The sequence below is a fragment of the Priapulus caudatus genome, unplaced genomic scaffold, assembly GCF_000485595.1.
Source record: "Priapulus caudatus unplaced genomic scaffold, Priapulus_caudatus-5.0.1 Scaffold1395, whole genome shotgun sequence".
Lineage (NCBI taxonomy): Eukaryota > Metazoa > Priapulida > Priapulimorpha > Priapulimorphida > Priapulidae > Priapulus > Priapulus caudatus.
The window spans coordinates 48460-64761 of record NW_014578456.1 but is presented as its reverse complement, the minus strand read 5'-3'; the positions used below and the strand labels follow the sequence as shown (position 1 = coordinate 64761).

The window sequence follows — 16302 nt, the reverse complement described above, 5'->3', positions numbered from 1 at the left end:
CTAGAAGCCAGGGGTTGCCTGGTGTATGGTACCCGGGGGTGAGGGGTGCTGTGCGCATAGCCGGGGTGAGGGGGTATGGTTGCCCTGGATGAGGGCTGGTTATACTGGATTTTTCCCTTGCTGCAGCCACTAAGGCCACTTCGACGTGCAATGCTCGCTTGTTTATATGACGTCTGTAAGTGCCAGGTTCTCAGTTTATCGCAATTAATGGAATCAAATTAATTGTTATGCTTGCCCGTGAAGTGGCTCAGTGGGCATGTGGTCTTTTCGAGGTTAGGGCCGCGTACCTACATATTATACCATAAAATTATATTATATGTTGGTTTATCGAAACATTTAATTTAGAGGAGATTTCGGCATGTGTGATTTCGTAGATGCGGTGATGGAGAGAGAATAGAGAAGAGAGAGAGAGCAGATGGAGAGAGAGAGTAGAGGCTCGGATGTGATATACCGATGATTGAAGGAACGCCTCAATTCTTAATTAATTTAATTTTTTATCTCCAGCCACTAAAATTCTGCAGTCTCGGGCCGCTGCGCGTTCGGGTCGCCACGGGCCAACGTCCTTGCCGAACGCATTCGACCCTGGTTGTTCCCCCGCGGGAACGGAACTCCGGTCCTCGTCGAGAGAAACGCAGTTGGGACTGCCACGAGTCCCGCCTTGCACTGCCACACGTGTGTAGGGTCATCTGTGTGCGCCTGTGTAGGCGTCATGTGGTCGGCTCGGACATGCAAATATTTATATAGATGAAAACTTCCACGCCGACCGGGTGGTTTCGCAATTTCGCGGCATGCTTCAGAATGTTTCTGCATGGAATGTTCGCAATGTTCCCCGTGGCGATGTTCGATGTTCTCGTAGTGGATGTCCGTGGCGACGTTCGCGTTCGCGCTGCGGCTTTTGACCTTTGGACCCCTGACTTCAGTTTAGCTTGCTGTCTGCTCGTTATCGTGTCGTCTGCTGATTCGCGCATAGATGTTCTCTTTATTGGCGTCGCCAGAGGCTGAAAAAATCTTCGTTGTCAGTAAACCACGGGCGACGTTATCTTACTCCGTAAAGCGAGGCGACGTAGCATAGCTTCCCATGTCGTGTTGTTACTGAACGATCTGCGGGCATGTGTGTCTAACATGGGAGGGGAGGGGTTCCCAGTGGGTGGACTGCGTGCGGGTCGTGCCGGGAAGGAGGCGGTTTGTTTGCCCACGATCTCCTTCGCTTTTCGCGAATCGCAAAGGTTACAGCCAAGCCAGCATCAATTGGCGAACTCGCCGGCCCGCGATTACATGAATTCTATATGGATCTCCGAATTAATTAATTTAAGGAATGGAGGAATTTTTTCTTAATTTGAAGCAAGAACTTATGTTACACTACAAACTATACGAGAGGAGGGCACGACGAATGAGTGTGTTGTATTGGCCAATTAGCCTAAAACTAGAGCAGAATATTTACGGAGTAAAGTGGCGTTGTAAACGGACATTTGGGTTTCGGTGTAGGATTCGGTGTAAGGTTTTCGGTTTTCGCAGAAACCGTACGTGAAGAGTTGACAAATCCAATTAATCTGTAATTGTTCTTAATCCTGACCATATTCTCTTTGCGTGTAAGATAGAGAATCACCATGTGATTGCATAGATCACATTGCAACGATATATTGGATACATTAACTGATTTAATAATATATGTGTTGGTTAACTCGAGTCTTCCGTGACTTTTGTGCGAAGTTTAAAACACACTGTTTGCTATTATATTCAACAATATACGAGGTGCTACTCCTAATCTACCTTTTATTTAAATTTTGCTCTCGTACAAGAATATTCTCGCCAGCCAATTTCTTTCCTTGACTACATTGAAAGTCTGTTCCAAATCATAGTTCATCATTGCCACCACTATGATGTCACTGTCGATCATATCAGCTAGATCGATCTTGCCAATCGCACTGCCGTTATAACACTGCCAATAAAAAATATCGGCGAAAAGTCTGAATACGAGACAACTAAAGGGATATATTACGTCTATAAACAGTAATAAAGTCTAAATCATGACAGTATATAAAAGTATTAAATATGAACAATCCTCTGCATGTTAAACCAAGTATAAATATGAACCAATACCTGCCAATGGTTAAACAAGTATAAATATGACAATTACGTCCATGTTAAACAAGTATAATATGACCAATAACTCCATGTTAAACAAGTATAAACATAGTGAACAAATACCTCCATGTTAAACAAGTTATAATATGGACGAATAAACTGACATGTTAAAACAAGTATAAATATGCACCAACATACCTCCATGTTAACCAAGTATCAAATATGAACGAATAACTACAATGTTTACAGTTATAACATACTGAACCGAATACTCATGTAAACAAGTATACAATACTGAAACGAACATAAACTACATGTTTAACTGCTATAAATAGAACCAATAATCCATGATTAAACAAGTATAATCATGAACGGAAATAACTACATGCTTTAAACATTGTTAATAAGATCATGAACGAATAACTCCATGTTATCTGGACGTACCGCTCTTCTTTATGTAGTTTCTGCTTTTTCTTAAAAGCCTTTTTCAATGTCTTGTTTTGCTTGAAGGTTGCAGGCAACAGAGCCTCTCTTTCAGCAGCCGCCGCTTCTTATCCTCTAACACACTCTTAATGGCGCGCTGTGATTTTCGCTTTCTTTTTCGTTTTCAGTTCAACTGTCATGTTATCTTTTTTTCATCCTGGAAGACAATAGAAATCCCCCGTAGTTTGCTCCAATGTTGCAAGACATTGCCACTAGAACTTTAGTTGTATCAATAAATAAAATAAAAATTTCGTGTTTCCGCGCTCAAAATGAAGATGTTTGTACTTACATTTTGTTCACCGTCGTCCTCCATGTCACTGTTTTCATCGTCCTCTTCTTCCTCCTCCAGTTCATCGTCCTCCTCTTCACTTTCCCCTTTCGTCCCTGAATCACCTTCTGCTTCCATTTCTTCGAGGGAGGCAGTAACAGGTCCTGACGTCTCAACGATCATGTCGGTAGGACTACAGAGCGGTTTCAAACCTGCAAACAAATGAACAGTAATATATATATAATATATATATATTACATATATATATATATATACACACATATGTATATGGATATATTATATATATATATATATATATATATATAGGGTTTCAGTATGCTACTGAATATTCATGCAGCACACACACATACGAATTTATTATTTATAATTTTAATTTTAGGTTTAATGTATAACTGTACATATATGTATAATGTACGATAATGCAACAACAGCAGTATGATAGCGCTAATACCTCAACAACAACAACAACAACAACATCAACAACAACAACAACAACAACAACAACAACAATGACAGCTGCTGTTACCTTTCAAGACAGTCTCTTCTTCCTTCTGCAGTGCGGCGATGTCGAACGATCCAGCCATGCTGGTTACGATCTCGGCGCTAACGTGTGTCGGTAACGAGTGCTGCTCCGGGGGATGTGTGTAGAATGTTATCTTCCCACTAGAGTAGAGAGAAGAGAAAGAAGTATAGAGAACCAGAGGGAGGGAGGGAGAGAGAGAGAGCGAGAGAAAGAGGGGTAAGGAGAGGGAGAGAGAGAGAGAGCGAGAGAGAGAGGGGTAAGGAGAGGGAGAGAGAGAGAGAGCGAGAGAGAGAGAGGGGTAAGGAGAGGGAGAGGGAGCGAGAAGGGGAAGAGAGAGAAGGAGAGAGGTAGATAGAGGTAGAAAGAGAGAGAGAGAGAGAGAGAGAGGGAGAGCAAGAACACACGCATATACACAGATCACGTCTTTCTCACCTGTTCCAGTCCTGCAGTACGATTCGCGCAGCTTTGTTTACGTCTGGTATTCCACCTTTCTTCAACCGTCCCGTCCGCTTGGCCATCAGAGCAAGAAACTCATTCAGATCAGCATAGTCTGGAATTCTGTAGTGAAGCATCAACTGAAACAGGAGCAAGAAAGACACTGACTCAACCACACACGGACTCCTGACACACTTGCGCACAACTTTTGGAGTGCAGCCGACGATTCGACCGCAGAAGACAACAATCACAGAGTTGCTGTCACTGTACATCTACTGCAATGCCGTGACGCACTGATGACACACCATGACACCCTTCCTGTATCGTGATACAAGTTCTTGGGTTTAAATAGCAATTTTGAAGCAATTACAAGTAACGATAATATTATTTAATCGAATGATCAACTGATGTGCAAACTTAAATCCATGATTCTACTATGGTTCTGGTCCCGCCCCCCTCACCCCTCCCCCTCACCCTCACCCCCGCCCCGCTCACGTTCTGTTTGCTGCAGCGACGTAGTATCATGGCGACGGGAGGCAGCGGGTCGCTAACGCTCTCCAGCTTCACACAGTTACGTAACGCCGCGTCGTCGCCGCCGCCTCCCCCCCCTCCGCCCGTCCCCTCACCCCCGCCCCGCTCACGTTCTGTTTGCTGCAGCGACGTAGTATCATGGCGACGGGAGGCAGCGGGTCGCTAACGCTCTCCAGCTTCACACAGTTACGTAACGCCGCGTCGTCACCGCCTCCTCCAGGCATCACGATGCCGGGCGAGTCTAGCAGCGAGATGTGCTTGTCCAGCTGCACCAGCTGCATGGTCCTGCGTGAGGGAGAGAAACATACGCGTGATATACGTACATAATAAACACAGACTCGCCGAGATTAGATGGCAGTCCATGAGAAGTCCATAGTTGATACGTAGGAATCGGTGTATCGGACTGTAATGAGCTCCGTAATATTCCGCGGCTCTCCGTTCGTTTTGCACCATTTCCGTGATTAGTCTCTGTTTTATCCGCATATTCCAGTTCATGCTGTCTATGTACACAACGGAAACCTCTCACCTTTAGCAGAATGCTAGTTTCAGTATGCAGCAGAGATGCCAACAAATATTTGAAGCCATCTGTAGTTTCTGACCATCAAATTAGTAGTTCGAGGGTCAAGTAGTGACCCGAGTTTGCTAGGCGGGTCCGGCATGCCCCCCGGAAAATTTTTTGATTCTGAGATGCAATTTTCTGCATTCTGAGAGTCAAATATGACAATAATTGACAAAAAAAAAAGATCACAGTGAAATTCGTAGTTTGATACAAACTGGTCGTAGTGGTGCAAAAGGAATAGAAATTCGTATAAAATACGGATAAATCGTAGTGGTTGGCATCCCTGATGCAGGCACTTACTTTGTGACGCCGGGCGTGGCACCCACGCTGCATGCCTTGCCTCTCTTCAGGCTGTTGATGATGCTGCTCTTACCAACGTTGGGAAGACCTGCGCGTGACGAAAACATCTGCATTAGACCCACGATGTCGTTCTGTTCCGTCACTCCTGCGAATCTAACATCGAACTAATCGACACGTGTGCGTTGATTTCACTAACGCAGATGCATCAACGCATATCGCACGAGTGTGAGTATTTCTGTGGCCTCGACAACAAAGAGATTTGTGGATTCTTTTTCGTATTCGTGTTTCTAGTGCTGGTTCGCGTGTCCAAACCCAAGAGTGCATACAGCCAGCATTTAGATCGACTCACTTTACACACGAATCAGAGCGAGAGCGACTACAGACGTCGCATGGAGACCACAGCAGACATATCGCAAACGCTTGCGTTAATTAAGTGATTATAGAGGGCGCTCACCGACAGCGAACATTTTGTCGCAAACGCTTGCGTTAATTAAGCGATTATAGAGGGCGCTCACCGACGACAACGACAGCGAACATTTTGTCGCAAACGCTTGCGTTAATTAAGTGATTATAGAGGGCGCTCACCGACGACGCCGACGCGGATGGCGACACGGATGTCGTGACTCTTGCAGTAGTTGCCGAGGAGCTTCATGAGGAGGTCGGCTCCCACACAGCGACCTGACTGCAGCAAGCCATCACTCGCTGTCGCCACCTTCACCTTCACCTGAGACTAACGAGAGGAGAAAACGCTCGTTAACCTTCACCTGAGACTAACGAGAGAAAAAAATGCTCGTTTAACCTTCACCTGAGACTAACGAGAGAAGAAAATGCTCGTTAACCTTTACCTGATACTAACGAGAGAAGAAAACGCTCGTTAACCGCGTGCAACTAACGAGGAAAAAACTGTCGTCAACCGCATGCGACTAACGAGGGGAAACCGCTCGACTAAACAAGGTTTCCCGCTGAGCATTGCTGGCTGAGTAACGTGCGGCAGATGTATCACAACATTCTGCACGAAATCATCAGCGGAATTATACAGGCAGTTTTTCGTCAGGAACGATATTCGCAAACTTGCGAGTCTTTCAGTAATCGTATCGCTTCGTCTGTCCGTCCTCGTTTCCAGAATCATGACTCGGTACTGTACATAGTATACCTTAGATCCTCGCGAAACGAATAGTTATCTGTAGTAATTTAACATCCGCTCTCAGATAACTCACCAAACCCTGACGTTGGTTCTGTGTTGAAGCTTTGAAGGCGATGGTAGGAAACTCATTTCTCAGGTACTGCAGCCACTTTGTAACGATCTCTCTCGGCACCAAATCTGAAACGCGATCGGATTGAAATCGGACACGCATCGCGAGAGTACGCGAGTACGAAACGACGAGAGTAGCGAACGCCGCATAATGACGACCCAGAGATGATACCAGGGTTTAGAGAGAACTTTTTTTCACGAGGCAGCACCTAGTTGTTGTCAGAGAAAAGAGTAATCAGCAAATTTACTCACGTGGACAGAATCTTTGGTACTTTTACTATGGGTTATAAGGAATCTCTCAGCAGCAGATACTTGATGTCGATATTGAGAGCAAGCGGCAAACTGCCCCCATTGTGAGCAGCCAAACTGATGCCTGCTGTCCTTAAACTCGAACCCTTCCCCATCCTCACATGGCCTCCTGTGTCCGACATGCCATGCTGCCATCCCCGAAGCAAAACTGATGCCTGCTGCCCATAATTTCAACCCCTGGATTAGTACTCCGACGCGCGATAACTCGCGTGCGGACTCACCGATCTTGTTCAGCACGAGGACGAGTTTCTTGTCGGTGCCGGCGGACAGGACGGCGCTCTCGACGTCGTAGCAGCGGCTGCCAATCGGATCTCGCGCGTCCAGCACCTGCAGTACGACGTCGGCCATCTCCACCACCTTACGGAACTCCCGGTAGTAAGCCTTCAGCGAGCCGTCCCGCGCCGCCCCTGCCGCCGCGTCGCCGCCGGCCGCCGCCTCACGCTGCTTCTGTTATAGACACGCGAAGATCTTACTGTCAATGTTTAACCTTGTACGTGATACGCCTTGCTGGTTTCTTATACCTGCCTCGGCCGTTATTTGCCGGAATTACAATAAAAATATGACTTAAACTAGCCATTGCTATGACGATAGGTTTGCGAGATACTTAGATGTTGTTTAGATTTTGAGTTTCTGATTTCTTACATTTTACTTTTCTTACTTCTACTGTTCTATACTTCTATAACTAGAACAGGTTGTTAGAATAATTATTACATATTCGTGTTTACCTTTTCTTCGAACTCCGTCGCTCTGTTCTGCGCATCTTTCTGCAGGCCGTCGAGATTTCTCTTCTTATTAACTTCCTTCTGTTTGGCATCCTTCCTCCTCAGCTTTGCCTTCGCACGCTCTTCGTCTTTCTTTATCTTTCGCTGTTCTGCTTCCTTTATGACGATATCTTTAAAGGGTGCCTTGTTAGGGACAGCTGCGACTATGCTCTTTTTTCCTGCAAGCCATCACGAAAATACAAGGATTACTCTATCAGAAATAAATTTCGTGAAATAATTATGTAGTTACACATGCAACGAGTTTTTATTATATCGATTATATAGTGAAAATAAAATAATATTATACAATTAAGCATTAATTAATTAAAATTATAATTAAGCATGATACTTTTTGTTGGTTTCGGGCGTTTTTTGGCTTCCTTCTTTTGCTTGCGGTCATGCTCCCTGACCTATAATAAACAAGAAGCTGACAATAATAATAATACCCTCAGACCAGCACGGTGTGAACGGTCCCTACGCGGGATGGTAAGTTATACCAATTAAGTTCTAAGATATGATAAGATATAACAGTTTTATTTATCGCTTTCAATAAGGTAAAACAATTTTAACCAAGCGAATAATAAACAATACAGTGAAGGGATGACGAAAAGACCATACGGTCATCTAGTCAGCCATCCCCTGGAAAAATTATAAAGTATACGCAGACAACTGTCATTGGAGTAGAAAAAATAATAAATTAAACGTGTTCTAATAGAATATTCGCGCGTAATACTGTAAACATAATTTAGTATATGTGTACGTTAGGAGAGTAACTGAACAAAGTGTTTGAATAATACTAATAAATAATAGTTCTAAACCGCCTTTATCGTAATACTGAGATGTCACTGGATGTTGAAGGTTATGGAAAGCCAACACCTAGATTACATACTATTATTAAATGAAGATACAGATCTCTAAACATCAGGAATCTAACTAATAGTAATAACCTTTTTTTCAATCTTGTACTTTATTTTACAAGACTGCCGCTTGCTCTTCTTTTCTGAAACAGATTTTGATAATAAGTAGTTAATAGTATTACGTTCATACTGCATATATATGTATATCATATTAATCATATCATCATTATGTCCATCAAACAAAGCATATCATAGACATAGACACTACTCGGTGAGTAAGAATACTATTACTGATAATAAGTAAGATTGCCTGAAGTGAATACCAACAGGCAACAGTAACATAGTACTTCATCACTTGATCACACGGTCAAACTTATGCCTTAGCGGCCTCAGAACATTACTTACTGAAGAACTGCTTCACCATTTTGAAAATTCAAGTATCAATAGAATTATTCTATAAGAATACCGTATAATATAACAAATATACAATGTTGTATGAAAATGATTGCAAAGAAACGTGTTGATAATAGAGGAAATAATGTTGCGCCGCGGAGTCAACCGTTTGGCACTCCGTCATCTATCGCCGTATCGGGAGAAATTAGTGTTTTCGATATTTTATGTGTGGAAAGAAACTTTAATTAAATTGCTGCATAATTAAAACCTTAAAGTTTCTATCAGAATTAGAAAGTATTTATTTAAGTAGAATTATTCATAATATCGACGAATAGAAAACCGAGTTAGGCTGTTGTGCGTTGACTGCGTTCTTCAAGTAGCAATGGCGACGTACTTGGAGAAACTTCGGCATTTTCGCCAAGCATTTAAACAACACGGTGGAATGCTTGGTTCCCTGAAGCAACTCTATTGGTATTTCTCTGAAGCAGTTGTGAAAGCTTTAATGTCCTTGGCTGCATTTTATATATATCCGATGTTGTTGTTTATTATGCATTTGTTGGCAATATATGAATCATGTAAATATACGATTCGATTGGGCCCTAAAATAAAAATAACATTGAGTAATTTAATCTGATCTTATCCTGCGATTTCGTTGCAGGACCGAGGAGTTGAAGGTGGGGACTTACGTAGGGGCCGACAAATACGGCAACAAGTACTACGAAAATAACCTCTTCTTCGTCGGTAAGGAGACGAGAAGGATTGCCCAATGCCTTAGAGAAGGCTGCTAGTAGTAGTATTACTATTAGTATTAGTAATTGGTAATTAATGTTGATTGAAGCTGGGATATAGTCTAAGGTGGTGGTTGTACGATTAAACCTACAAGTCTATGCCTACAGTCTCGCAATACGTAATATTATGCATTGTATGACCGCATCTGCGCTATATATGATTATATATTATGCATTATATGATGCGCGCAAGATCTGCGCTTATAGCGCTTGGGATCAACACCTCCTTTCTGCAACGCTTCTCTAGTATCCCGTCTCATCTGGATGTGTTTTGTTATTCATGTATTGTGATTGCACAATCGATCGTGTTCATGATCGCGTCTTTCCCGTTGACAGGCAGGAACAGATGGATTCAGTACGCACCGCAGTATGGCATGGACTACGACGGAAGCCAGATCCCATCCGACTGGTATATAAATCTGTCGCTACGACATTCCGTTACACGTCGCGCGTTACCGTAACGTCTCGTTGAGTCGTCTCCCGACTTAACAGCATCTTCTTCTTCAGCAGCATCTTCTAGCGTCTGTCTTCTCTATTCTCTAATCTTTGGATGCATGCGTTGGTAACATGCGGAAACGAACGCTGCACATTTAACCTTGTAACCTCGTAAATAATAGTCTTCAAAGTCCAAGGGACGAGAAGACGAAAGAGACAAAGTTGATCAGATAGACAGATCAACAGTTTAGCGGCGATTATCTCACTTCGTCCTCTGTCTCGCCGCTGAACGTGTCGGCGATTTCCGTTTTGCGGATGTTGTGATGGACGCCGCGTGCGTTTTACCTTCCTCTAGGCACAGGTGGTTGCACTACTCGACCGACAGCCCTCCCAGCGTGACTCCGTGCACACAGCGCGACTGGTTCTTGGACCACGAGGAAAACTTTTCGGGCACCGCTAAGGGTTTCGTTCCGTTCAGTACGACCCGCCCGAAAGTGGAAGCGTGGAAACCTCCGCAGTCGAAAGCTCAGTGACGCGGGCGGTGCGCCCAACAGTCGCTCTTTATATATACGCCATTCACGTTCTAGCTGCTTTAACCGCGAGCTCACTAATCATAATCCTGTCCCAGATCTTGGCTGCCAGAGCGGTGTGGAACATTCATGTAGGTGGTGATGATGGGCTGCTTTGTCTTGGCAGTGTAAATGTAACGCACGCAGGCAGTGAACACGGGGTTGGACGGGGGTTAGGGTCACTCCTGCTACGCCGCGCATGTCTCTCGAGCGCATGGCTGCGTCGCCACGCTGTAATCATGCATGCGTCGTTAACCTCTCTCTCTCGCAGACTGCATCTGCTGTGAGTCATCGTCCCCCATCTCTCACTCGTACGGTCTGCTTGCATGGCTGCAGTCGACACGCCGCCCCCGAATGCACGTCGTTGCTCTCTGTCACGGAACGACGCTCGTCGCCGGCTCGTGCGTTTCATTTCAGTCCATTAACGTCTAATAACACCTCGTCGCGTGACGACGCGACTCGGGGATTTCGTCGTTCGTTGCCGACGTTTCGGCGTCGAAACGCGAGATCACGCGAGATCGCGTCATTACGCGCGCTTTCAGGCGAGACGACGAGCGTCCGTACAAACTGCTGTCGGAGATCCGTCCGGTCCGCTCACCATCTCATCGTCCGCTGCGATTATTTATTTGCATTAGACTAGGCCGCAAACTCACTCGCCGCTGGTTGCAGTTTATTCACGTTATTTAAGACGCTATTTATTTGCTCTAGGCGCATGTTGTTAATCGCACTCGCTCTCTCACGCTTCTAGTCTCGACCACGCTCCTATTCTTCCGTCCCGTGTAGGCACAGGTGGATGCATAACATAGGCGACACGCCGCCGACTGCGGCACCACTTGTTGAGCATCCGTGGCTGATGGATCACACAGAGAATCAGGCGGGGACGCCGGGCGCCTACGTCGGATACAAGACGACGAAACCGAAGATAGAGCAGTGGGTGCCGCCGCAGTCGAAAACCACGCAGTCGTAGCCCACGCGGGCGTTGTCTAGTTGATGCATGCACGACACTTGTTCTCTCCCAGCCTACGGCATGTTCTCCTGTCCGGCATGAACGAACGCACGAACGCTCACCATACAACTGCTATTCGTGCGAGCGGAAAACCCGCGACTGCTTTCGAATTCTTTGCAATCGACAGTCTTCGTAAATTCATCACTAATTTATCACCAAGGATTACCGTTATTGATATCAAATTTACATAGTTTGCAAGTCGAGTCTAGATTGTAGTGGAGAGATTCGTGTAATGGAGAGATTCGTGTAATGCAACTCTAGAAGTTTTTATTATTCACTTAACTGAGCGTCATGTTGTTATACAAATACGATTTGCCTGTCAGAAAGCATATATGGGAAAAGTCAAAATATTGTTAAATAAAATCATTTTGTGTAGATATAACTTTGTGTTCCACGTCTTTCTACGACAAACGACAAATTTAAAATTCAACGCCGAAATCACTGTTAATTTCGTATATTAAAGGTATAAGCTCGTTTTCCATTGCTACCAGCAATGTACATGTGAAAATATATCGGAGACAACCAATGGCAACGTCTGATCCACAGACTTCACACCGAGATCGTTCTTCACGCCAAGTCTCCTATAGTTTACTCACTAGGCCTGTCACTCTCTTGCTCATCATCTCTCTCTATGTACAAGTGGGTTTACATGTGAAGTAGCAAGCAAGCGTACTTATGAAGACTGGCTGGCCACATCTGCCAGCGTTCGCGCGATCAGGTTACATCATACCTGGATAATCACACATAATATAGTTACATTCTCTATCCGGCTGTGACGCACGACATTAGAAATCATGACATTAACTACTTGCGTCTATGTACACGCTGCGGTCGACGAAAAATACAGTTTCACAGCTTCTGTTTCGTTTAAACGTGTGCGGCTACTAAAAGTGTAGCTACTTACCTGTTACTGTTCATCACAAAACTAATCGACTTTCTTATTTTACAAAATGGTATTAAAAAGTGCCCTGAATGATTGGATTTTTTGGCCGCGTGTGTAAGCGCGAGCATATACGCACACTACGTACTGGTACTGATGGATGTGTCTACCAGGATAAGACTAACATCTCGTGCGATACACGCGCCATTGTTACAACCTATGTGAGAAGCGACTCGCTCTCTACAGGCGTTACATTACACATATATAATATCAGGAGTTAATAATAGAGAATAATAGAGTGAGTAATCTCTATTATTCACTCCTGGAGTCCTGGTAATATATATATAATATCGAGCGGCAACAGACTTACACTAAGCCAGACTCCATCTCTCGTCGTCCTGTCCTGTCTCTGTCTCTCTCTCTCTCTGTCTCTCTCTCTCTCTGTCTCTCTCTCTCTCCACACTCGCTTCGACAAACGTACAACGTTCCGAATCTACGATACATCGTTCGATCACGCGATCCCGGCGGTGTGAGGCGTGTGGGAAGCCTCCCGCGAGGGGCAGGGAGGGAATGTGCGTAGGAGGGGGGGGGGGAGGATCCCCATCCTCCTCGAGGGAAGGCTCGGTCAGGGGGAGCCGGAGCTGGAGGTCCGGCCGCCGCCTCCTCCGTCCGACGCTCGCGATTCGTTGTCCGTCTGCACGCGCGCCGCCGCGCGGTAGTGCCGCATTATCTCCACCAGCTTAGTGTCGACGTCCCCCAGCAGGGTGGCAGCCGCGGGCGGCCCGTACCCCAGCATCGCAGGCCACCTCGTGCGCCAGCACTCGTCGTCACAATTGCTCGGTCGCTCCGGCCGCATGCCTGAAACACAAGAGCAGCTGAGTTCGGGAGGTCGCGACCCTGGCGTACATCGTCACGGAATCACGGTTTCTATAATTAATAAGTTCATGTATTAAACGCTTTCTATAATAATAAACGGTTTCGATAATTAATAAGCTGATAGTAATTACGATTCATTCACCAAACCGCGAACAACGTACACACTATAATATACTATTATATTTGCTATTACCATTATAACATATATAATGTACATATATAATATATATATATATATATATATTATATATATATATATGAGACATATAAATTAATATATACAGACATATATATATATATATAATATATTATAGACATAATATATATATATATATAATATACAGACATATATATATATATATATATATATATAATATTACAGACATACATATATATATATATATAATATATATAATATAATATCCACGTAATGATGTATGCTGCTAAACATATCAAACAGTGTGCCCCCTGACTCGCCACCCCGTGCGACACGTGGCGGCCACCCTCCCCACCCCCGTTCGCGACACGTGACGCCCCCTCCCAGCCCTCACCCTTGCGCACGCGCTCGCAGCAGATGGTCCTTGCTGGTGCATTGTTCGAACGACATCGGCAGCTTCACGTGACCGGCGCAGATGTACCAGAACAGGATGCCGAACGCGTAGACGTCAACGCTGGAGTCGTAGCGACCGGTGAACAGCTCCGGGGCCATGTGGATCGGCGTGCCGACAATGCTGCCTGACATCATCGCCTCGGGCTTACAGAAACCCAGGTCTGTGATCTTAGCGCGCTGCCGCGAGTCCAGCTGTGGAAGGAGGTGGGGAAGGGAGAGAGAGGAGGTTAATGTCTGTAATAGTGTAATGTTAGGGTTAGGGTTAGGGTGAGCGATAGTGGTGGTGATAGGGTTAGGGTGAGCGATAGTGGTGGTGATAGGGTTAGGGTGAGCGCGATAAGTGTGGCGATAGGGTTAGGGTGAGCGATAGTAGTGGCGATAGGGTTAGGGTCTGTCATAGGACAATATAAAAGTTAGGAGGAGTGGTAGGGTTAGTGATAGGGTTAGGAGTGTACAATATAGTGTATATCTACATCATACACTCCTGATAGGGTTAGGGTCTTTCATAGGGCAAACATAAGAGTGAAATGACACTGGATACGGGTAGGTTTATGATAAGATTAAGGCTATATATTATAAGGATATCATTAGTGTTTATTAGTAGTGATATGACCAGCATAAGATCACGTTCTCTCTCTCACCAGCAACGCGTTCCTGTGTGAGTTTGATGTCTCCGTGAACGAGACCCTGGCTGTGAAGGAAGGCGGATTCCCTCGATGACATCCAACGCACTGTAGGCGGCTGATGCCAATGCGAGGCCCATCTTGATCGGCCGAGATAAGATCGGCATTGCATGCGTTCCATGATAACAGCCACAGCAGGAGTCCGTGGGGCCGTCCCGTACGAAGTGATCGATCACGAGATCCGGCAGGACGACACGACCCGCTCGTGTCTCGAAGGTCCTGGCGGCAGCAGATCAGGATGTGCGTGACGTGGCGCCATTCTATTGACCGCCGTTGACAGAACTGATTGTTACGTGCAAGACCATTTTTTTTATTCAATATTTTATAAATTTCAATATTCTAAGAGAGATAATATAAACACAACGTTTGTTCTTACCTGCAGTAAGAAGAATTCTATAGGCGCAAGTCATTTCCAATGTTTCTCGTGAAAAACAGGTGGCACGCACGACTTGAGAGCGGCATCGAATCGTAACGCTCCCACTTGTGCAAGGCCGTATACGACGGCGCGTACTGCCCCCGCCAACTCACGCGCCACAATTGTCCGGCATGCCTGGAAACATCGACAACTCTCACACTAACACTGCAAAGCACCTCCTGGCAAGAATCGTCTATGTGTGGTGGACATCTCATGTAAACGTCAGACAATTGCCTGCTTCCTCCTCTTGCTTAATCTACTCTCTCCTTCTCTCTCTCTCTCTCTCCCTCCCACCATCTCATCTCTTCTCCTCTCTCTTCTTTTCTGGTTCCTCTCCTCTCTCTCCCTTCCTCCCTCCCTCCCCCATCTCTCGTCTATCTCTCTCTCCACTCTATCTCCTCTCCCCTTTATCTCCTCTCTCGCTCATCCGCCCCAGGCTCCTCCTCGCTCTCTACTCTCTCTCGTCTCTCCTACTCCCCTCGGCTCGTCGGGAATCTCGGTGTCTCTCTCTCTCAAATCTCGTCTCTCTCGGTGTCTCTCTCTCTCTCATTCCTCTCGTCTCTCTCTCTCCTCTCTTCTCGCTTCTCCGCTCTCGGCCTCTCCTGCTTCGCTCTCCGCTCTCGCATCTATCTCTCTCTCGCTCCTCTCTCTCCTCTCTCCCCTCTCTCTCTCGTCCTCTCTCTCTCTCTCTCCTCTCTCTCCCTCTCTCTCTCTCTCTGCTCTCTCTCTCTCTCGTCTCTCTCCTCTCTCTCATCGCTCTTCTCTCTCCTCCTCCTCACTCCTCTTCGTCTCTGCACTCGCTCATCTAATATACAGAGCGGCATGAGTAAGAGCGCTCTCGTCTTCTCTCTCATCTCTCCTCTCGCTCGCATCCTCCTCTCTCTCTCCTCTCTCTCTCTCTCTCTCCTCTCTCTCTTCCCCTTCCCCTCCTCTCTCTCTCTCTCCCTCCTCTCTCATCTCCGCTCTCCCCACCGCTCTCCCCCTCCCTCTCTCTCTCTCACCGTCTTCGTCTCCCTCTCTCTCTCATCTCTCCACATCTCTCTCTCCTCCTCTCTTCTCTCTCTCTCCTCCGTCTCTTTCTCTCGCTCTCCTCCTGTCCTCTCTCCTCATCTTCCTCTCCTCTCTCCTTCTCTCCTCTCTCTCTCCCTCTCCTCTCTCTCCCTCTCTCTCTCCTCTCCTCTCCGCTTCGCCGTCTTCTCTCTTCTCTCTCTCACTCTCTCTCATCTCTTCTTTCTCTCGTCTCCTCCTCCTCTCCTCTCTCTC

At 45.8% G+C, this 16302-nt stretch overlaps 2 protein-coding genes across 3 annotated transcripts in view; one reads left to right on the top strand and one right to left on the bottom strand.

Annotated features, from left to right (window-relative positions):
* Positions 1 to 8916, bottom strand: part of LOC106816493 (guanine nucleotide-binding protein-like 3 homolog) — a 10259-nt gene extending 1343 nt beyond the window's left edge. The window contains exons 1-13 of the mRNA XM_014821117.1: positions 8790 to 8916; positions 8475 to 8527; positions 7877 to 7937; positions 7492 to 7706; positions 6988 to 7213; positions 6423 to 6526; positions 5791 to 5935; positions 5206 to 5293; positions 4457 to 4631; positions 3813 to 3955; positions 3384 to 3520; positions 2858 to 3048; positions 2530 to 2725 (exon numbers count right to left, since the gene is read on the bottom strand). Of these exons, the coding sequence (XP_014676603.1) occupies positions 2705 to 2725; positions 2858 to 3048; positions 3384 to 3520; positions 3813 to 3955; positions 4457 to 4631; positions 5206 to 5293; positions 5791 to 5935; positions 6423 to 6526; positions 6988 to 7213; positions 7492 to 7706; positions 7877 to 7937; positions 8475 to 8527; positions 8790 to 8808 (1578 nt within the window). The 5' untranslated portion in view covers positions 8809 to 8916 and the 3' untranslated portion in view covers positions 2530 to 2704. The remainder of the gene's footprint in view (positions 1 to 2529; positions 2726 to 2857; positions 3049 to 3383; positions 3521 to 3812; positions 3956 to 4456; positions 4632 to 5205; positions 5294 to 5790; positions 5936 to 6422; positions 6527 to 6987; positions 7214 to 7491; positions 7707 to 7876; positions 7938 to 8474; positions 8528 to 8789) is intronic.
* Positions 8917 to 9071: 155 nt separating this feature from the next.
* Positions 9072 to 11957, top strand: LOC106816495 (probable NADH dehydrogenase [ubiquinone] 1 alpha subcomplex subunit 12). Of its 2 annotated transcripts, none has more exons than XM_014821118.1 (4): positions 9072 to 9248; positions 9436 to 9518; positions 9902 to 9974; positions 11353 to 11957. In XM_014821118.1, the coding sequence occupies exons 1-4, from the start codon at positions 9160 to 9162 to the stop codon at positions 11534 to 11536; spliced, it is 429 nt and encodes a 142-aa protein (XP_014676604.1). In that variant the 5' UTR covers positions 9072 to 9159; the 3' UTR covers positions 11537 to 11957. The 2 variants fall into 2 exon arrangements, with proteins under 2 accessions (XP_014676604.1, XP_014676605.1); XM_014821119.1 differs by lacking the exon at positions 11353 to 11957 and adding an exon at positions 10356 to 11346.
* The last annotated feature ends 4345 nt before the right edge of the window (positions 11958 to 16302 follow it).